Source organism: Salvelinus sp. IW2-2015, linkage group LG31 (genome assembly GCF_002910315.2).
Source record: "Salvelinus sp. IW2-2015 linkage group LG31, ASM291031v2, whole genome shotgun sequence".
NCBI lineage: Eukaryota > Metazoa > Chordata > Actinopteri > Salmoniformes > Salmonidae > Salvelinus > Salvelinus sp. IW2-2015.
Genome location: NC_036870.1, coordinates 10,535,497 through 10,558,258, shown reverse-complemented (window position 1 = coordinate 10,558,258; position 22,762 = coordinate 10,535,497). Strand labels below are relative to the sequence as shown.

General features: G+C 42.0%; 1 protein-coding gene and 1 pseudogene across 2 annotated transcripts in view; one reads left to right on the top strand and one right to left on the bottom strand.

Annotated features, from left to right (window-relative positions):
- Positions 1–22,343, bottom strand: part of enpp2l (ectonucleotide pyrophosphatase/phosphodiesterase 2-like) — a 31,938-nt gene extending 9,595 nt beyond the window's left edge. The window contains exons 1-23 of one of the 2 annotated variants that reach the window (XM_023975835.2): positions 22,047–22,343; positions 20,578–20,683; positions 19,950–20,105; positions 19,288–19,413; positions 18,600–18,663; positions 18,239–18,336; positions 17,581–17,660; positions 17,245–17,364; positions 16,955–17,010; positions 16,352–16,417; positions 16,082–16,154; positions 15,626–15,734; positions 15,143–15,268; positions 14,972–15,003; positions 14,709–14,836; positions 13,005–13,089; positions 12,815–12,902; positions 12,488–12,657; positions 10,629–10,674; positions 9,081–9,220; positions 8,280–8,421; positions 7,996–8,073; positions 7,125–7,257 (exon numbers count right to left, since the gene is read on the bottom strand). In XM_023975835.2, the coding sequence (XP_023831603.1) occupies positions 7,125–7,257; positions 7,996–8,073; positions 8,280–8,421; positions 9,081–9,220; positions 10,629–10,674; positions 12,488–12,657; positions 12,815–12,902; positions 13,005–13,089; positions 14,709–14,836; positions 14,972–15,003; positions 15,143–15,268; positions 15,626–15,734; positions 16,082–16,154; positions 16,352–16,417; positions 16,955–17,010; positions 17,245–17,364; positions 17,581–17,660; positions 18,239–18,336; positions 18,600–18,663; positions 19,288–19,413; positions 19,950–20,105; positions 20,578–20,683; positions 22,047–22,064 (2,240 nt within the window). In that variant the 5' untranslated portion in view covers positions 22,065–22,343. The remainder of the gene's footprint in view (positions 1–7,124; positions 7,258–7,995; positions 8,074–8,279; positions 8,422–9,080; positions 9,221–10,628; positions 10,675–12,487; positions 12,658–12,814; positions 12,903–13,004; positions 13,090–14,708; positions 14,837–14,971; positions 15,004–15,142; positions 15,269–15,625; positions 15,735–16,081; positions 16,155–16,351; positions 16,418–16,954; positions 17,011–17,244; positions 17,365–17,580; positions 17,661–18,238; positions 18,337–18,599; positions 18,664–19,287; positions 19,414–19,949; positions 20,106–20,577; positions 20,684–22,046) is intronic. The other variant, XM_023975836.2, reaches the window with a different exon arrangement.
- LOC139023392 (uncharacterized) lies at positions 13,448–14,144 on the top strand (annotated as a pseudogene).
- Positions 22,344–22,762: the final 419 nt, after the last annotated feature.

Here is a 22,762-nt window from a genome sequence, read left to right as displayed (position 1 = left end):
CTATAATTTATGAAATGTCACCCCCAAATGTATGTATGCATATTTATATTACAGTACTTTCCCATTTATCTGAACTTCAATCGCTACTAAAATGGATGGGCGTCAGTACCATATTCAGCAACCCATTCCTCCACTAGTTGGGAGGACAAGCCCATACATTTATCCTGGTGGTTATGCTTGTGACACTCATTATTTAGGTAAAAGCAGTGGRGTGTTGTCACGCCCTGACCTTAGAGCTTTTTATGTCTCTATTTTGGAWTTGGTCAGGGTGTGATTTGGGTGGGCATTCTATGTTCTATTTTCTATGTTTTGTATTTCTTTGTTTTGGCCGGGTATGGTTCTCAATCAGGGACAGCTGTCTATCGTTGTCTCTGATTGGGAACCATACTTAGGTACCCCTTTTCCCTCCTTTCTGGGTGGGAAGTTAACTTTGTTTGTGGCACATAGCCCTTAAGCTTCACAGTTGTTTTGTATTGTTTTTGTCGGCGTCATTTCTAATAAAAGGAATATGTACGCTCACAACGCTGCGCTTTGGTCCAGTTCTTTCGACGGCCGTGACACGTGTATTCATGGACGTCAAGGGAAGCCAAGCTTCCCCCCAAAAATAATTATATATATATATACAGTATACATATAATGACTTAAGTCGCTGTGTTTTATAATTTTCATTAAATTCGATTTTGTAAAATTGTCATTTGAGCAGCAACTGAAAATCAAGGTGAATGGGAAGCCGACCCCAAAATTGGATATTGCGCAGGGGAGAGGAGTAAGGGGTGGGACCGGATATTTCAACACTGAGAATTACAATACGACTGGCTAACTGGGAGTGCTAAGTAAAAAAATATGTTTTGCTGACCATGCCTTCTATTTGACAAGAGCACATGCTTGCTTAACAACCCTTGGGCCACCACAGGTTTTTCTGATCTTGCAAATCTGGGCAGGTCCCTTGACCAATATGGAAAATCTAAAAAACACATTATGGCGAGCCTGAAACTAAAGCTCTTTGGTCGAGTCCGGATCAAAAAGGCTCTCGACCAGGCCGCAGTGATCAGTGTCCAGAGGCACATCGAACAGGTGAATAAAGCAGAGACATTCTGAAGAAACTGTTAACCGCAGTAATATACCTGGGACAGCAGGAGCAAGCCTTCAGGAATCATGACGAGTCAGCAACAAGCCTTAACAAAGGTCATTTTGTGGAACTTGTCAATGCATTTGCAGAGTTCGATACTGCCATGACTGAACACCTTGGGACAAGCCCCATATTTACYGGTACAGTACAAGTCAAAAGTTTGGACAACTGCTCATTCAAAGGTTTTTCTTTATTTTTACTATTTTCTACATTGTAGAATAATAGTGAAGACATCAGAACTATYAAAAGAACACATATGGAATGAAGTTGTAACAAAAAATTATTTAATCATAATATATATAATAATTTGAGATTCTTCAAAGTAGCCTTGATGAGAGCTTTGCACACTCTTGGCATTCTCACAACCAGCTTTATTAGATAGTCTCCTGGAATGCATTTGAATTAACAGSTGTGCCTTGTTGTTACAAGGTAGGGTTGGTATACAGAAGATAGCACTATTTGGTAAAAGACCAAGTCCATATTATGGCAAGAACAGCTCAAATAAGCAAAGAGAAACGACAGTCCATCATTACTTTAAGACATGAAGGTCAGTCAATCAGGAACATGTCAAAAACTTTGGAAGWTTCTTCAAGTGCAGTCACAAAAACCATCAAGCACTATGATGAAACTGTCTCTCATGTGGACCGCTACAGGAAAGGAAGACTCAGAGTTACCTCTGCTGCAGAGGATAKGTTTATTAGAATTATCTGCACCTCAGATTGTAGCCCAAATAAATGCTTCACAGAGTTCAAGTAACAGACATCTCAACATCAACTGTTCAGAGAAGACTATGTGAATCAGGCCTCCATGGTCGAATTGCTGCAAAGAAACCACTACTAAAAGACACCAATTGATTGGGCCAAGAAACACGAGCAATAGACATTAGACTGGTGGAAATCTGTCCTTTGGTCTGATGAGTCTAAATGTGAGATTTTTGGTTCCAACCGCTGTGTCTTTGTGAGACGCAGAGTAGGTGAAGGATGATCTCTGCATGTGTGGTTCCCACCGTGAAGCATGGAAGAGGAGGTGTGATGGTGTGGGGGTTCTTTGCTGATGACACTGTCAGTGATGTATTTAAGATTCAAGGCACACTTAACCAGCACACTTAACCATTCTGCAGCGATACACCCTTCCATCTAGTTTGCGCTTAGTGGGACTATCATTTGTTTTTCAACAAGGCAATGACCCAACACACCTCCAGGCTGTGTAAGGGCTATTTGTCCAAGAAGGAGAGTGATGGAGTGCTGCATCAGATGACCTGGCCTCCACAATCACCCGACCTCAACCCAATTGAGAATGTTTGGGATGAGTTGGACCGCAGAGAGAAGGAAAAGCAGCCAACAAGTGCTCAGCATATGTGGGAACTCCTTCAAGACTGTTGGAAAAGCATTCCAGGTGAAGCTGGTTGAGAGAATGCCAAGAGTGTGCAAAGCTGTCAACATTTTGGGACTCACAGAACCGCTGTTTCAGGCCCTGTAGAGCAAATCTCTTGATGTAAGACATTCTTGTGTACAGGTTGATAGTACACTAAATGCATTGAAAGCCAATAGAAGTGATGCAAAGTTTCAAAGGATATATGACAACACTGATCAGACTGTTGAATGGAAGATGAAAGACGCAAAAGAAGCAGCCGTGGCTGGGATGACTATGAACAGGGACTCAACCACCGGGACAACACTGACAATGCCCCAGGCTTCCTGGACAGATACCAAACGACTGTACTTCGAAACAACTCAATTCAATCATACTACACATGACCCAGAGGTTTGCTAACATGAAGAGCCTCGACCTCTTCTGTGTTCTTGATCATGGGTCATTTCCCGAGGTCTCCAAGCAAGAGGGGTTTCCTGACAGAGTATTCACACAGCTGTTCCAGACGTACCCTTTCTTTGACAACCAGAGGTTGAAACATTTGCTGCAGGTAGTCTATGCTGATGCCTCCTTCCACAAACCACTAGGTGAGCTGCTGAAATCACTCGTGAAAAATTACGTGACCAACACTTTACCCGAGGTATGCAAGCTCCTGAAACTGATGATCACCATCCCTTGTCACAAGTACATCGGCTGAAAGGCCATTTTCCTGTCTGAAAATGATTAAAACCTGCCTAAACAATAGCTGTGGACAAGAGAGACTCACATTTGGCAAAAATGTCAATGGAAACGTGTGTGTTGCATGAACTTAAGTCCAGCGGAGTACTGTATGACAAAGTCATTGACCATTTTGCCAGCATGAAAGAGAGGAAGGTGAGTCAACAAGTAGGGTGAGTCAACATGTTTTTCTCTTTGCACACAGACGGCTTGATTGGACTAAATTGTTMTTCGGTGTTTTTATATTGCCATTGTATTAGACTAGGCATATACTTGATGTTGTTGAAATGTTGTTTTTTAAATGGTTTGTGTTTTCATCTTTGCCGTAAGATGATCAATGTCTATATGCTTACAATTTCTGTACCATGTTATTCATTATTTTAGCTCGGTTTATTTCATGTTTGCTTCCATCTTCGCCGCCAGATGATAATACTTAACTATTTATCTAGTCTGGACTGTGGGCATATATTCTGCACAGGTTTATTCTAACTTGCATATATTTTTGTGATGAGTCAATGTGAATGTGCTCGTTGAGATGCGGCCTCCGCCAGAAAGGCGCTGTCCAACTTGAGGTGCTGATAGTGGAGGCCGCGCTTTCCGGTAACTCTCCGTGGTCCTGAATCAATAGTTAGACTGTTCAGAGTCTGTTTTAATGCACTTCTTGGGGTTACCACAAGTTAACATCAGTATTCCGGGGGGCTTCTCCCTAAAGTTAGCCTACAACATGTCCAAGTTGAAGTGCATTGCAGTTGTATTTCCCAATAGGCTATTATAATCTTGCTGCTTCAGAAACATTTTAGTAAGGATGTTATTGTAACTTGAGCAAACCGTTGGTCAAATTAACTTTTACAACTAACTTTAACTTTCATTTGACCATGCTGTGTAGGTCAACTGTTTGTTACATGCAATATTATCTTTGTGGACTTAAACAGGACAGAAGTTGCTCTCTGGTTTTAACTGTGATGAAACACAAATGTATGTGGTTGAATTTATTACGCCACTGTGTGACACTTGMCTTTTGGGACTGTCTGTGACACGATGTAGGCTATGGTTTATCAGCCTTATATCGGCTATCACGGTGCTGTATAAATGCATTTCTAACAGGTTATAGTGAAAACAACACAGGTTGTAAAAAATAATATTTGCCTGGCTTGGCTTCCCCATTGATTTTACACACACATCGCTACTGTGTAAAAGGAGATATCATAGCTAAATGTACCAGCCAGTAAAAAAACAAAATACATCCAAATGAATCCAAATCACTCCAATTGAACAGCCATAACTATTTGAAAATAGAAATAGAATAACACAAAACATGATCCCCTTTGTTTGTAACATCTTACAAACACAGGTCAAAGGGCATCATCTTGACCTGTCACTAGGGCTGGGAATTGCTAGGGACCTCACGATACTATATTATCACGACACTTAGGTGCCGATAAAATATGTTTTGCGATTCTCAAGATTCTCACGATACATTATGCATCGGGATTTGATACTGCGATTTTATTGCGATTTGATGTTATGAACATATTGATTACCATATGTCTGCATCAGAGAGAAAAGAGAGAGCATGAGAAAACAAGTTTTGATCAGTCAGGGAATTAAAAGGGCTGAAAACATGTGGGCTCACTATTTAAAAAGAAGACGGGGGAACAAACTATAGGAGGGAAATACTGGAGTTTTGGCGCAGGTACAGCCGACTAGTGCCAGCTAACGCTACCTAGAGTTGCAAAATCGATACTTGTAATCAAATATTGACATAATATCGTCCCAGAAATAATATTGCYATATGTGACTTGCTTCAGGGAACTAGGCGTATGTCACACTTCACTACTTCACAGGAGAGGCATTTGAATGTAAACATGTATTTCTTTTAATCAAAATGCGTTTTTGGTCAGAAATGCCTTCGGGAACATGTATACTTTCATGTGCTTTAATAACAAACTTGTATTCCATACGTAAATACAAATAAAAGTGTTAAATTACGAGCCTCGTTGGTCTAGCCACGGAAAAAGTCAGGAACCTTCCCGCTAGCCATGATTGGCAGAGATAATGGATGGGCTGCASATGCCGGGAGATGAGTTTGGATTGGTCTGCATGTAGCATGCTTCTGTCTATAACATGAGCTGCTCAGTATGTGTTGATAGTCCTTTCCACGGTGTGGTTTTTGAAAGATATAACATCGAGAACTACAAACGTTTTGCTACTTTGCTCAACAACATTGATGCACTGAATTTAGCAGGTGCTATTGGTAGATCAGTTGGAAAAGGGAAGGGCTACTTTCTGCACACGCCACGGTCAGTGTGAACCGGAGTGACTTGACAACGCTGGCCAAACAAGATGTAGCTKCAAACAAAAACATAGTTAAATGGTTCCAGTCTGCTGTGAAGCGTTCATCCAACTATAGGGGTAAGCGTCTAGCTGCATTTTCAGATWTTCTAAGTTTAAAATTTTGTCAGAAAGTCATTTTCCTTGCAAGTTAAAGTGTACTGTTCTCTAGCTAGCGAACGTTATCTTGCTGGTTCGCTAGCCAACGTTACGTGTATGATCTGTGTAGTAATATTATTCTAATCAGAAATCCATTTGCATTGCTAGTTATAGCCTATTGTTAGCTTTAGCTACCTGCAGATTTATACTACAGCTATGACAATGTTTGTATTGGTAGTAGTACGAATTGGGATTATGCCGATTCATTGTTTGGCTAGCACCATTTCTAAACAAAAGGCTCCACTTCGCCAGATGATTACATGATCCATCAAGTTAGCCAGGTGTGTCTGGGGGTGATTAAGGCCATATATTGTATTTAATCAACATGTGTACATGTCTAGACAATAGTGACCCATCCACTTAGCTAGATGTGGCTGGGGGGTGGTTATAGCATTTCCTTCACATGACCCATCAATTTAGACAAGTGTGTCGGGTGAGCATCGTCTAATAATTATACAATATTTATAAATCATTTTTATCTGGACACTTTCTGTTTTTAATCTTGCAAATGTGCAAGTAACCATTTCACTGTACCACCTTCTGTATCCTGTGCATGTGACAAATAAACTTTTGATTTTATTTGATATAGTGTGTGTTTACCATTGAAGAACAACATGACCTGCACCAAAGTCAGATTGGGATATAGGCAAAGGAATAGATAAAGTGTGATTTTACCTGGAGTTTTTCCTTATTATAGGCTACTACTTTTACCACTTTAATCTTGAAATCTTTGGTTGTTTACTAAACTACTCACTTAGTTTAGCACATGGCCACACATGTGAATCCTCAAAGAGATGGGTGGGGCTAAGGCTTAAGAGGGTGTGAACGATGCTGAATGGGTGTAGACAAAGAAGAGCTCTCCAGTAGGTGTACCAAAACTTTCAAGTGCCATTTTCTCAAAAGTGGGGTTACAAGTTTATCAAGTTTCAAAGCAGACATACTTTCCCATTGTTCCTCAACTGCGGCAGGTAGCCTAACCGAAAGGTTGCTGGATCGAATCACTGAGCTGACAAGGTAAAAATATGTTGTTCTGCCCCTGAACAAGGCAGTTAACCCACTGTTCCCTGGTAGGCCGTCATTGTAAATAAGAATTTGTTCTTAACTGACTTGCCTAGTTAAATAAAGGTTAAATAAAAAAAACTGCAGTGTACGATATACCATTTTCTAGCTCTGAGTCTCTACTTTTATCCAATGTAACACCATTACAAATTTTCATCTTCCCCCATCACTACCTGTCACCCTTATAGCTCGCACACATCGCACCAAATGTGGATATAGCAGTCATCTGCCGATCGTTCAGCATGCTGTGTTTTAGGGACTACCCGCCCGCTGTAGATGTAAAATCGGTGTAAAATCGGTTTCAAAGGTGCTAAGTACTCTCGGCCAGCAAACGCTGTTGTTATGTCTGAGTCCTTACTCTTTGATMTTCACAGTGGTGTCGCGGTGGCCATCGTAGTTGTTGTCAAAGATGGGACCGGTGACCACGTTTATGCCGTTATTCTCCTCTGCATAGCGCTTGAGAAGAGTCCCCTGGAGGTAGCTCCATACTTCTGCAGAGTTGAAGGGAAAAGAGAACAAGGGAATAAGACAATCAACAATTAGAGAACCAAATCAAATGTTTTGCAACATTATGTGTAGGTCAMGAACTGAAATGAATGCTTATAGCCAACCTTGAAAAATGCTCTCTATACTGCATTTGCGTATAGCATTTTGGGAATACATGTATATGTTTATTTGCGCCTTTAATCATGACAGGGCACCTTCTAAGCATTTCAAAAGCCAAAGGCTGCTGGTCTGATCTTGATGCTAATTCCTTCACGAGGAAGTAAAACTCATGCCCCACACTAAAATTCCCCAGACAAGGAACTGACCTTCACATCCTTTCTAGTCTTTCACCACACCAGGCTTCACTGGCCTAGACTGAGGCTCTCTTTGTATGTGTGTGTGTGGTTGGGGTGCGGGGGGGGGTCAGCCTGTCCATTCTCCCCCAGACCTGAGGTCATCCTACTAGCCTCCCGCCTCACTCCTCCTCCCACCTCTCCCTCCACACATTAGAATGGGCAGTCCAAGCAAAGACGCAGAACAAGAGTKCAGAGGCCCACATGTACTATATATGATGTGATTGGTAACCGTAAAAGCTTTGGAAGGAAGCATCTACCAGAGAAAAACAGAAAGTGAGCAACAAGGATCTCCTTTGAGAACCTTACAGCATAACAACRTTCTTAACAAAACGCAGTGACAGATTTATTACAATTGATATAAGTAGATATAAATAAATGAATACTCACTTTTGAACGCAGGGTACATGGGAACAGTGTTCGTGATCAGTGATGCATCATATTTTGATTCAGAAGACATGGCCAGCTCTAGCATAGAAAATACAAATATATACTTTCATTTACCTCCCATTTAAGCCTGGAACAAAAGCCTGCACACCATGTAGCGCCACAAGACCAGGGTCGTCTTCATTAAGCACAAAACCGATTGAAAAAGGAGGTACTATCTAACTCCAATAAGAAATGCTTGTTTTGCTTCAGTGTGCCTTAATMAACATGACCAGTGTGCAACCCACCTGGTGGATAGAGGAAGCCATAGGAGCCATCGGTGTCCTGGCTGTAGGTGGTGCAGGCCTGGCTGTGTTCAGGAGCGACCCGCATGTCTGCTCTCACACACTCAATCACTGGCTCAGGCTCAGGGAGGGGCATGACTTCTTCCTGGAAGGGTTGTCATTTGTAACACATAGTGAAATCCCATCGCCAAATGAGAGAGAACCGGTACACAAACAGCCAGTTAAAAAACAGCCAATACAGTGTTGCTGTATGTGATTGGGGCCACATCATTAGTTGGTATTTGTGTGCTGTATCGTGTCTGCGTCTGTATAGGGTTCTGTTAGGTTAGTGTTACGCAAGTACCTATCCAGATTCTCTCCCCCCAATAAAACAAAACCAGGCTCATTTTAATACAAAATGCAATTAACCAGTTGAGTCAAAGACCAAAATAACATTTACGATCTCCCAACGGGAGTAGTAATTATTTTCACACATGCTACTCCTTGTAACCACTCAAGTAAACAGAGACATTTCAAAAGAGCTTTGGAAAGATATGACCTAATGCTTCCCAAATGGTGGCTCTGGACCGACTGGTACGTCATAGCCAGTCCCTGTGACTATGATCTTTTTTGTGTGTCTATTCTGTGGGTAAGAAGAAAACTAGAAAAGCCTTGTGGGTCACAATTCAAAAACCGTTCGGCAACCACTGATCAACGACTCAACATGACCCAGGTCTGAGGACAAGCTCTCAAATCATATGGATCGACTCATTAAATTACTACTACTAGTTCCATTTGTTGTGTTCCATGTGATGAATAGCCTACTTGTTTGGGCACTGTGAATGATGTCCATAGGGGCATGGAGAGCTCCTGGCTGTATCCACTGATGAAGTCACTGTGGAGGAGGAGGCTATACGTCGTTTGGAAAAGAACCGCTGGTCGACCGAAGGGGAGGTGTGTGGCGTCTGTGAAAATACCAGTTAATCAAGCAAGTAGGGCAGTAGTTAACCTGGGCTCAAAATCAGTCATTTTGTTTTTGAATTCTACAGCAGGCTATGTGACTATATAGTATTTCATATTGTCTAAATATTGCAAACTGGATKGTTTTTTTATTTTTAGCTTTCGACTTACCTGAGTTTCATCCAAAGTTCTAAGTTCGTTAGCTGGTTCAATAGAAGGTCCAGAATCCCCTGGCTAGTGTTTTMGMGGGATGTAGCAATGCTAGTGGAAACTAATTGTATCAGTTAGGGCATTAGTATTAGGATTAGCATTAGCATAAGTTAGTGTATTCAAAAGCATGGGGATAAGGCGTTGGAGTTGGCTGGAGTAACTCAGGAGTGTGTACAATGTGTAACGCTCTGCACTACGGGCTCTCGACTAATCACATTCACATTGTCATGGTGCAACCGAGTTGAGTTGGTAAAGCTCACTCTTCAGCTTGAAATACCACCCCCCGTGCCATTGAATTGCTTTTCGGTGGCTCAGCTGGCTAAGGTGTTTCAAGAGGGCGGTCACGTGTATTTGCGAGACAAAGTGCCCAAGATCAATCCCTTTCAGTAGTGGACTTGTTAGCTAGGAAGCAAAGCTGTTAAGCAAGTAGCATGTAGCTGTTACAGGGGCACCGTGCCCTGGGTCTGCAGTGCGTTCATTTCAAAGGCTGGGGTGGCTGTGGACTGAGAGGGGCGGGTGTAACCGAGTTGAGTTGGCAAAGTTCACTCAGCTTGAAATACCACCACCAGCAGCATGGAATTGCTTGCATTATGGTGGTGCAGCTGGCTATGGTGAATCGAGAGTGTTCGGGATACATAGGACACAAGATCAATCCCAGTAGCAGACGTGTGAGCGAGGAAGCAAAGCTGCTAAGCCACACATACCACAGGTTACACGTCAGATGGTTGCTAAGCTCCTAGTCACTCAGTAAGTGGGAAAGTCGGGGTATGAGTTTAAAAATAGTTCAAAAGAGTTCACCCAAATTACAAAATTACAGTTTCCCTGTGAGCAGTATATGGACAAGGTAAGACAGCAAACAATGTTTTTGTTTTGTTTACCTGGTTATTAGTGTTTAAAAACACTGATCAATATCATCGATATTAGCATTTTGGGCGTTTCATGGCATACCTTGTCACGAGAGACTAGGCCAGTTGTAATACTTTTGAATGCACTGCTAACTGATACAATCTTCCACATTTTCAAAAACTGTCAGCCTGGAGATTCTGGAAGTTGGTAAATWACCAGCAAACAAACGTTTAAATTATTTGGATTACTCCATAACACCCTWGGTAAGTGGAAAATAAGCACAAAATGTAAAAATAAAAGGGAACTATCACTTTAAATAAACTGTAACCGAACACACTCTAAAAGATTGACACTTACCATCTACGGCTGGGKTGAATCTCTGATTGTTCTCCTCTACTTTGTTCTGTAACAGYGGAACAGAGATCTTAGTCCCAGTGCAGTCAAAAGCATGATTTTCCTGTGTGTTATATACACTGAAAAAAAATGAAAACGCAACCTGCAACAATTTCAAAGATTTTACTGAGTTGCAGTTCATATAAGGAAATCAGTAAATTGAAATAAATTCATGAAATCTGTGGATCAGTAAATTGAAATAAATTCATGAAATKMGGGAATACAGATATGCATCTATTGGTCAAAGATATKTTTWAAAAAAGGTAGGGYCGTGGATTAGAAAACCACCATTTGCCTCGTGCAGCGCAACACATCTCTTTCGCATAGAGTGGATCAGGCTGTTGAATGTGGCCTGTGGAACGTTGTCCCACTCCTGTTCAATGGCTGTGTGAAGTTGCTGGATATTGGTGGGAACTGGAYAATGCTGCCGTACACGTTGATCCAGAGCATCCCAAACATGCTCAATGGATGACATGTCCGGTGAGTATGGAAGAACTGGGACATGTTCAGCTTCCAGGAATTGTGTACAGATCCTTGCAACATYAGGCTGCGCATTATCATATTGAAACATGAGGTGATGGAGGTGGATGAATGGCACGACAATGGGACTCAGGGTCTCATCATGGTATCTCTGTGCATTCAAATTCCCAACGATAAAATGCAATTGTGTTCATTGTCCGTAGCTTATTCCTGCCCATACCTTAACCCCACTGCCACCATGGGGCACTCTGTTCACAACYCTRGCCCACACAACGCCACCTACCCGGTACAGTTGAAACCGGGATTCATCCGTGAAGAGCACACTTATCCAGCGTGCCACTGGCCATCGAAGGAGAGRATTTGACGCAGATGAGCTTGCCTGAGACGTTTTCTGACAGTTTGTGCAGACATTTTTCAGTTGTGCAAACCCACAGTTTCATCAGCTGTCCAGGTGGCTGGTCTCAGATGATCCCTTAGGTGAAGAAACTGGATGTGGAGGCCCTGGGCTGGCGTGGTTACAAGTGGTCTGTGGTTGTGAGGCCGTTTGGACGTACTGCCAAATTCTCTAAAACGACTTTGGTGTCACGTATACTCCCCCTCTGGCCTCTAGGTCACCAGACTGCTGATTATTAGGCACACCTGTCACCATCGTCACACGCACCAGTGCTTATTGACACTCACCTGGACTTCATCACCTCCTTGATTACCTGCCCTAGTTATGTCACTCCCTTTGGTTCCTTCCCCAGGCGTTATTGTTTCTGTGTCTGTTTCATGTCGGTGCGCTGTTCATGTTTCTTGTTTTGTTCTGTTCATGTTCATGTTCGTTAATTTATTAAATGTCTTCACTCCCTGAACTTGCTTCCCGACTCTCAGCGTACATAAATCATGGGACCAATACAAACACATTGCATAACAGATTCCCTACAAGGAACAGCAGATAGTCCCCCCTAAAAAAATCCAAAGGAAGTTTGTTCTGAAGTGTCTGTCCTATATTTACATTTAGCAGACTTACAGCAGCAATTAGGGTTAAGTGCACATTGACAGATTTTTCACATAGCAGCTCAGGGATTTGAACCAGCAACCTTGTGGCTACTGTCCCAATGCTCTTAACCGCTAGGCTACCTGCACCAAAGAGAAAGTTCAGAAAACATTTGCTTTAGTTTTTTATTTTTTATTTTATTTTTTACATCTATTTAACCCCTTATTTTTGCCACTAAACAGTCTCCATATATACTAGCATTCATCGGACATCAACCTTATGGGGTTTAAAATGGAATGGACCCCGACCCTGTTACTCAATAAAACTCTTTGAGTTGGTTCCCACTCATGACCTCCCCACTGACCTCATTGTCACAGCTACATCCCAGGTCGTAGGTTGTGGCAGAGGATGTGTCAGAGCTGGTGGGAGCAGTCACTTCCTCTGGCATGGTGGGTGTGAAAGGAGGGGCTTTCAGCATGTCATTCAGACTGCCATGGGTTCCATTGTTAGGGGCAGGGGTCAAGCCCAGGAGGTCTGAGAAAGAAGGGCATATGAGATTGATTTAGTATGGAACAAAGTTTCCACAGAAACTTTCAATTTCCTAGTTCTGAAATATTTATTGTAAATATCTGTTTCAGAGTAAGGGGGTGGTGCCAACAAATAAGCTCTTAAGTACAGAAAGAAATCGTACCGCACATGACATTGTACAACTCAATACTTTCAAATTCTGCCACTTTTGTCTGGAACATAAAGCTTGGTCCGTAGCCCAAAAAMATTGTCTATACAGGGAACAAACATTGAAAACAATGTAAACACAAGCAGCTAAGAATATGATATCTGGAAAATGTTACGATTATAGAATTTTTATTTAAGTGGTTTACCCGCATACTGGTGATCTTATTGTCAAATCCGTGGTCACCAAAGAAACCACATCTCCCAGGATGCCTCCTGTTTTCAGGCACTTTCCTGCATCACATAGAATATACAAAATAAAAAGCATTAGACAAATGCCAATTTGTCCCCAAATTCCACTTTTTAACTTAATCTAAACTCAGCAAAAAAAGAAATGTTCCTTTTTCAGGACCCTGTCTTTCAAAGATAATTCGTAAAAATCCAAATAACTTCACAMATCTTCATTGTAAAGGGTTGAAACACTGTTTCCCATGCTTGTTCAATGAACCATAAATAATTAATGAACATGCACTTGTGGAACGGTCGTTAAGACACTAACAGCTTACAGATGGTAGGCAATTAAGTCACAGTTATAAAAACTTAGGACACTAAAGAGGCCTTTCTACTGACTCTGAAAAACACCAAAAGAAAAATGCCCAGGGTCCTTGCTCATCTGCGTGAACGTGCCTTAGGCATGCTGCAAGGAGGCATGAGGACTGCAGATGMGACCAGGGAAATAAATTGCAATGTCCGTACTGTGAGACGCCGAAGACAGCGCTGCAGAGAGACAGGACGGASAGCTGATCGTCCTKGCAGTGGCAGACKACGTGTAACAACAMCTGCACAGGATCGGTACATCCGAACATCACACTTGCGGGACAGGTACAYGATGGCAARAACAACTGCCCGAGTTACACCAGGAACGCACAATCCCTCCATCAGTGCTCAGACTGTCCGCAATAGGCTGAGAGAGGCTTGACTGAGGGCTTGTAGGCCAGTTGTAAGGCAGGTCCTCACCAGACATCACCGGCAACAACGTCGCCTATGGGCACAAACCCACCATCGCTGGACCAGACAGGACTGGCAAAAAGTGCTCTTTACTGARGAGTCGCGATTTTGTCTCACCAGGGGTGATGGTCTGATTTGCGTTTATCGTCGAAGGAATGATCGTTACACCGAGGCCTGTACTCTGGAGCGGGATTAATTTGGAGGTGGAGGGTCCGTCATGGTCTGGGGCGGTGTGTCAAAGCATCATCGGACTGAGCTTGTTGTCATTGCAGGCAATCTCAACGCTGTGCGTTAAAGGGAAGACATCCTCCTCCCTCATGTGGTACCATTCCTGCAGGCTCATCCTGACATGACCCTCCAGCATGAAAATGCCACCAGTCATACTGCTCATTCTGTGCGTGATTTCCTGCAAGACAGGAATGTCAGTTTTCTGCCATGGCCAGCGAAGAGCKCGGATCTCAATCCCATTGAGCACGTCTGGGATCTGTTGGATCAGAGGGTGAGGGCTAGGGTCATTCCCCCCAGAAATGTCCGGGAACTTGCAGGTGCCTTGGTGGAAGAGTGGGGTAACATCTCACAGCAAAAACTGGCAAATCTGGTGCAGTCCATGAGGAGGAAGATGCACTGCAGTACTTGTTGCAGCTGGTGGCCACACCAGATACTGACTGTTACTTTGGATATTGACCCCCCCTTTGTTCAGGGACACATTATTCCATTTCTGTTAGTCACATGTCTGTGGAACTTATTCAGTTTATGTCTCAGTTGTGGAATCTTGTTATGTTCATACAAATATTTACACATGTTAAGTTTGCTGAAAATCAACACAGTTGACAGTGAGAGGACGTTTCTTTTTTTGCTGAGTTTAGTTGAGTTGATAGTACTAGTASTGTAGAAAAATACAATACTTGGCAATGTGCCACTTTCTCTCCATGAGTAAGTGGACATCCTCAATTCTGCGGTTGTTGGCGTAGTGAAGCCGTTTCGGGAGGTGTTGTTTCAAGTAAGGCTTAAAGTGCTGGGTTGGCATTTTACACTGTAAAACAAGGTCATTACATGGACTKCGTGATCGCTCATGTAGATGACTTACAGTAAGTTATACACAGCCAGCAAAATAACTAACAAAAACATAATAATTGTTTTGTTTCGTAAATGTTTCATGTGTACTTACTGTAAGATTCGCCACAACTACTTTTGGGTCGTCTGAAAAATTGTAAACATAAAAAAGTAAAACAGCTTTATAGGAAAATATATACTATAAAGAAAGAAAGATGCYTGAACACATTGTAGTTCACACATCTATCCAGCTATGTCCATTCTCTTACAGTACTGTGTAACTCACAGGTGGTTGACTTGGGATCCCGGGCCCGGATTCTCCCAAGAGATCCAGGGATCAGATTGATCTCGTCCACGTTCACAGGATAGGTACTGAGGAACTCAGTCCTTTCACAGTGGGCCTCCTCCATTCCTAGGGGCAGAAAGAGACAAGTTATTTTTATTWWWTWTTTTTMATTTAACCTTTATTAACTAGGTAAGTCAGTTAAGAACAAATTCTTATTTACAATGACGGCCTTACGCATAAGCCAAGGTTAGTAAACATTTCCCATGGAACAAAAGTCGACATGGGACTTCATAATAACTTCATTTAATGGTTCTAAAATGTTTTTCTGGTTGCAGACATCAAGTAACAAGATTACAACAAGGTAAATKTGTATTTTTTCACATTGTTATCAAGACATCAGGGAAATATGTTTTTGTGTTATTAGGTCAGTTAACCAGAGTAGACATAGGCTCGTTGTGGTTCTTGTGGTCCGTTGTTCCATACCATGGTCTCCAACGACGATGATGTTAACACAGCGGTGTAGGTTCATCTGTTTCAGGCCGTTCATCAGCTGACCAATGACATTATCAATCTCCCTCAGGGGGTTGTCCAACTACAACACACAAAACACACAAAGGTTACTACAGTAAGTCATACCTCAACAACAATCTCTGGAATTTGTCATTTGTGGTTCATGACAACATTTTACCTGTATTTACAGTATTAATGTGTAAAAATGCGTAAATATCACCAAAGTTAGAGACCGCAACATGGTTTAGCTCTTTATCCCCTTAACATGAGTTACTCTTACGTGAACCCCTCCKCCCACAACACCCACCCCGCCCCATAGCAACCATCAACTATCTCTGGCCTAATCTCATCCACCAGCCGGCTCTCTCTCTGTCGAACCAATTCGGGACTGGGGACGAAGTTATGTCTGGCCCAATCAAAGGAGCTCACCTCGTTGCTGAAGGGTCCCAGTCTGTGTCCGAACGTGTCGGGCTGCTCTGAGTGGACAGCGTACACATAGGGCCTAGAAATATCACACAGACACACAGCTCAACCTCTGACCTAATCAGTACAGTACAGCAGCTTGATTCTCTATCTATTAACGCTTTTATAAGGCTGAGTAGCTTAGTCCATCTCTGAGTCTTTTGGGGAAATTGGTGGAAGTGAGGTTGGCGCAGATTGATGTTCATATTTAATGAGCCTTGGGGATGAATATCTAACCTCTCATCGTCAGGAAGACTAAGCCAACGCAGGATGGTCAGGATTCTCCTCTCCAGTGGAATCACCCTGCAACGACACAGACATGTCAGTCAAGTATACTTGCAAGTATCTCATGACTTAGTTCTAGAATAACTACACGTTATGAGGGTACATTATTTTGCAAAAAGAAATATCAACCAAAGTGTTTGCCTGGCAGTCTAACATGTGTTTATGCTAATGAGTGAAACTCGCTAGCAAAACAAACTGGGCTCTAGGCTACCATGCTTTGGAAGCTCAATGGCCAATGTGTCTGATTGTGTGGGGGGGGGGGCATTGTTTGTATGGATGTGCCGCAGGAAGGACCAGCCCCCTCGTCATTATTAGTTCATAGATATGCAAATGATTTGCATTATTTCAGTAAAATCCCAACTTATTTGTATTGATATTGACCCTTATTATCATCTTTATATTAAGTTTCACCACTCAGTATTAATGTTTTATAAATAATTAATGGTCTTGGTTTTTTAATCAACTGATCAATTATTTGTTGTGTCATTTTGCTCTAACAGGCCACCGTAGTTGACGGTCAAAATAGTCATTGACAAAGAGACCGAGTTAACTCACCACGGCCAGAAGAAGGTTCCTGCCTTCACCCCTTGCTTCTCTGCAGTGATCCAGATCTACAGACATACAGGGAAACAGGTCATGTTCCAAGCACAGATATAAAACATGAAGCATACAGTATGCAAAAAAACCATTCACGTATTATCTTATCCATTCCTAACCACTTGATGCTGCGCCAAGTTACTATCTTACATTAGAAATGTCATTGTGATTCTGCAAACCTTTAGTGTATTTCCCTAAGTTTAAAAACGGTGTAAGTGTGAAGAATTGGACAGTATCTATACACTCACAGGTTGGCCACCCCACCAGCGGTGGTTCAGTTTCTCCCTCCCCCTCAGGCTGAAGTTGGCGTCAAACACGGGGTCGTGCATTGAGTTGCCCACTATTCCATGAGACTCGGGATATAGCCCCTTGAAAACATCACAACTCATAGATTTACCAGCGAAACATAATTGACGAAGATCTGTATAAAAGCTGTTACAATGTTATTATAATGTTGCTACATGTTGTTACAATGTATATGACTTGGAAATTGGAAACCATCTAATTGAAAACATATTTTATTTCAAGTTTCAATAAAACAGTGGTATATTCATATGGACATGCATCGGAATAAGTAACCATACCGTGGCAAGAGTATACAAATTGGGGAAAGTTTTGGAGGGGTACACTGGTCTCATGTAGGGTGCGTGAGTGCCACATGTTCCTATATGGAAAGAAATTAACAAATGATCAATATATTATCAGTAGCCTAGAATCTTTCATCACACTGCATGAAATCTAAAGTGAAAGCACCTCACTTCAACTCATCCATTACGGTCTAAAGTCTAATAGTAGAGTAGAGTAGAGTAGAGTAGAGTAGAGTAGAGTAGAGGAGAGGAGAGGAGAGGAGAGGAGAGGAGAGGAGAGGAGAGGAGAGGAGAGGAGAGGAGAGGAGAGGAGAGGAGAGGAGAGGAGAGGAGAGGAGAGGAGAGGAGAGGAGAGGAGAGGAGAGGAGGGAGGGGAGAGGAGGGACATTGTTTTATTCCTAGAGACCCTTATGCCTTCTAGGGAGTTTTTCCGAGCCACTGTGCTTCTGCCTCTGCATTGCTTGCTCTTGGGTTTTTTAGGCTGGGTTTCTGTAAGGCACTCTGTGACAACTGCTGATGTAAAAAAGGAATTTATAAAATACATTTGATTGATATGTAACTAAGTCGCTTGGGTTCCTGACTTTGTCTGCCTTCAACAACAGTATAGCTACACTATGGCCTATCTAGTGTCAGGATGTGAGTGGGAGTGACTTACTCAGTTTCTCCATGTTGGGGATCACCGCTTTGCCCTTCTTCATGTAGGAGTCCCGGAACCCATCCACCGACAGCATGATCAGAGGAGGGCGGATAAAACTGGGAATAAGGACCAAATACTCAAAAGCTGTCATGGAAAATTAGCTGTTGATGGGATGTCACTTGTTTAGTTTACACAAATGATATGGGAACCAAATGGCCTTGTAGTGTTAGGTCAAAAGGTGCCCACTGGGCTACTGGTTCCAGTCCAAGTTGGAGCTGACTGCTCAGCTGCTGCCCCTTTCCCCCAGACCATAAAGCCACTGTCACTGTTTCTGAGGATAAAATCATGAACGTTTATTGAGTTTTTGATTCAAACTTACCCTGCAGGACATTCAGGGCCTGTGATCTCCTCACACTCATCGTCCACCCATTTAGTGTCTCCTGCTAWTAGGAGAATTTGAAAAGTTAAAGTCTAGCGCAAGTCTGCAAAAGTCTGTTGACGGTGCATTGGAATTTGATTCAAAAGAAGAATTGTTGCAAAGTTGCAAAGTTTCACTTCTTAATTTTGAAAGTATTTGGATGATCAAAGCTTGTCAGAGTMTGAGAAGAATAGAAAACATGTATGCAATGTAGAACCCTCAAACTCAACTCTGGACCTCGAAGCCAGTTTCACTGCGTCTTTTTCACTGTTGCCCTTTAATCAGGGACTGATTTAGACCTGGGACACCAGGTGGGTGCAATTAATTATTAGGTTGAACAGAAAACCAGCAGACTCCGGACCACAAGTGTAAGAGTTGAATACCCCTGATGTAGAATGTGAAAGTTACTATGTATATAAGAGACTCACAACTTTTTATAGGTTCATTGTAGTGTAAACAACAAAAGTGAAACTAATGSACTTCTGCTGTCCAAAGGTAAAATGCACAACAAACCCAAAGGCCACATTCTACTTTTCCTTCTAACCGACTGCCTTCTCATTTGGTTCCCTTGTGTGTCCAATACGGAATGAACTGACCTAAATTCKCTTTCTTCAAAAGCCTTTCATACATCCCTAGTTTGAGTGTGTACCTTTGCAGAGGGCTTTGTAGTTGGTGCAGCAGTCTCCTTTCACCAGACAGTCTTCTGAGCAGTGGCAAGCGTGGTCATCGTTTCTCGTCTCCCCACAGCGATCTTCACTGCACTCAAAYCCACCCGCTGCACCAGGGAAGGGACATAAGAGTCTGTATTCAGCATCAACAACTAGCTACTACAAAACCATAGTCATGACTCATGCACACACACAAAATCAGAAAGCAAATTCAATATCAGCCATTGTTTAATTTGGTGTACATTATTATTAACAGTAGTGTATGGTTATACTCTGTGCATACTGGGGAATATAAACTGGGTGGTTCGAGCCCCGAATGCTGATTGGCTGAAAGCTGTGGTATATCAGACCGTATACCACAGGTATGGCAAAACATTTATTTTTACTGCTCTAATTACATTGGTAACCAGTTTATATTAGCAATAAGGCACCTCGGGGGTTTGTGGTATTTTGCCAATATACGTATCACGGCTAAGGGCTGAATCCAGMCACTCTGCATTGCGTCGTGCMTTAAAACAGCACTAAGCTGTGGTATATTAGCCATATACCACAGCKCTTGGGCCTTATTCCTTCATTACACCATAGCACCAGAGTAAGATATACAGTACAAGAAAACAGTTCAAAGACAAGCTGGTATACAAACCTGTTTTTAAACAGTGCTCGTCGAAATCTGAGCAGCAGCTGTAGTAGGTTTTGCACAAGTTGTCACATCTGCAACCTGGCGGTAAAGCTTCCTCCAATTCAAAACATCTGCCCTTACATGATCCTGCTGAGCTAACCCACAGGGAGTCTGAGAGAGCTGGGACAATCGAACACAATTAGCATCAACGCTAACAAGACCCACCAACACACCAACAAGTGATTGACACAACGTCCGGGGATGTGTCCTTAATATGGACACCATCCTCACTAGCAAACGCTTCAGCGTACTGAAAATGTAGCCTGGTAAACACAGTTTGTGTGCTACACATAATAGGCTATGGCATCATGACAACACAAATGACCAAGGCTAAAGGCAACCAGGCTGCAGAAAATGTAACGTCAATCTTAAATATTGGGTTACTACTGTAAGTCTATTAGCCTACTGTTCCAGAAAAAAAGTGCAATGTGGAAGAAAAGGTACAGTGGTGATGCCAACGAACAATTTCCATCCTTGAACGGACAAAACAGTTCTATTACTCTCTATTTTATTATACTGTAATAAAACCATTATTAGTCAACTGTGTCAGAGCAGGAAAGGCCAAATGTCAACGCATCGATCCATGTCTCACTTTTGGTTTGGGGCGGAGATCCAGCATCTTCTCCAGGTCGACTTGCTTGAAAGACATATGCCACACTAACACTGGATCCCGTAAGGAGTGCGAAGAGAACAACTGCCTGAGAATAAGAGATAGACGTCATCCTAAAGTTGTTCACGCAACATCAGAATCAAGGAGTCAAGCCTAGAACATTAGGTAATCCACCTGATGAATTCAAACAAATCCCCAAATCCRTTTTTACTGGTACAAAAACACCCCTTATAGGTAGGTACTGTGACAACTTAAATATGTGTACACTGGTTGATGTCAACTACATTCAAATACTCAAGCTGGGCATGATTTAGCCTACACTGTACAATGGAACCAATGTAATAGTCCCAAAATCAAYTGCCCTTAAATAGGGTAGTTGAAAGCATTTGACCTATAGCCTATATTTGACTCAGGTCTGATGATAGCACCGTCATATTGACAAATATTCTGTTATTACTAGTGTGTGTTGAGCTTGAAATATGATCAAACAAACCAGAGTATCATTGAAGAGAGGAACATAATATTGTTTACCTTGAAGTACTCCTTTAAAATCATCACAACTAGTGGTTGCCTTTTGTTATTCCATAAGCAGCCCACGGTTTGAAGTTTGAAGAGAGGTTTGTTTTTCAATTGGAGGACAGAATAGCTGAATTTATGTATAACTTGATTATCATGGCAAAATATTTCATACACAAATATCGCTATTTGAAAACGATCCCCCTGTTTATTGTCTTTTTGAAAGTTATAGACAATCGTTTAAATTAGTCTCAACAAGCCCTTTATGTTCACAATCTTTGTAATTTGATCCCTGATTAGACCACCCTGTGTATTTTTTATGCTCCGTCTATGTGAAATTGTCTACAACAAAAATGTAAGCAGATACTGATATTTGTGTCAGCGAAGAGAAAACTTAAATGAATGTGATTCATTATATAAGCTAATCAGTCTGAGCAGACGATTCCTGTCACTCATTGATTGCATCGATATTGATTCAAGTTCATCTGAACTGCTGCACTTAAAATGATACATCTGACACATAGGCCTATTCAGTTTCAGTTGAAACATTTACTCTCAAATAAAAGCTGGTATCAATTAAGAACATAAAAAAMAATGTGTTGCAGAACATAACGGATACTTACATGACTATACAAAATATTAATCACTAGCCAATTTAGCATGTTTACTTGCCCGGGTAAACAAGTYCGTGTGCCATTATTTACAGACTGTATGTAGCCTACCGACAATTTGGCTATTCATCAGTTGTTTATTTTCGTTGTTAATGCATTATGCATAGGATGAATCATTACATACGTTTTCTTAAAGCTCGCTTGCAAGATCTGGACCGCTGTTGCAAGGACGCATTTAGCATTTTGTCAGGATGCCCAAAAGAAATCCAAGAATTTCATGACTACATTTCAGAATACAACAATTATGAAACAATCTTACCGTACCAATTTTCCCAGTAACATGTTCCAAATAGCGTATCCTCTTAGTGCATTCCCCAAAAGTGTAAAAAAAAAATGGTGGGCAAAGTCCACCCTGACCGTTCTGAATCGATGGACAGGGCGCAGGAGTTCAGCGCTGTTCAGTTGTCTTGCTCAATTTGGTTTTTGCTGCAAACCAATGCGGATTAAGTAATGGTGACAGCTGCGCTCTGGTACAATGGTGCTGCTGGCAGATGATCTGTTAACCATAGTCAGCACTAAACTGTGGGCTCACTCCTACGCACGACCCGCGCAATGACCGAGGGAGAAMGAGAGAGAGAGACGCTCAGAGAGAGAAGGGGTGGGTTTTTATAACACTTTCTCAACTACAGTTTATGTTGAAATGACAGCTGTAAAAATAATTTTAGAAAACACCACAACAATAACTTGTGGCCTTGGGAGCATAGCGAAATGTCCAGGGGGGATGGGGGGACATGTCCCCCCCAATATTCAGAAAAGGTAGACTGTCCCCCAAATAATTTATTTAAAAAATATTAATTAGCTTTAATGGTCGACTTTTGCCAAGAAAAACATTCTCAGAAATGGGGTGTGCCTTTGGTGGTTCATCAATGTATCATTCTGGTCATGTGCGCTGTGACCGGCATTGCTAGTTCGTTAGCTAAGTTAGCCACTTGTAGCTAGCCAGTAACTCCTTCAGTATGTGTTGATGTCATTTCACATAA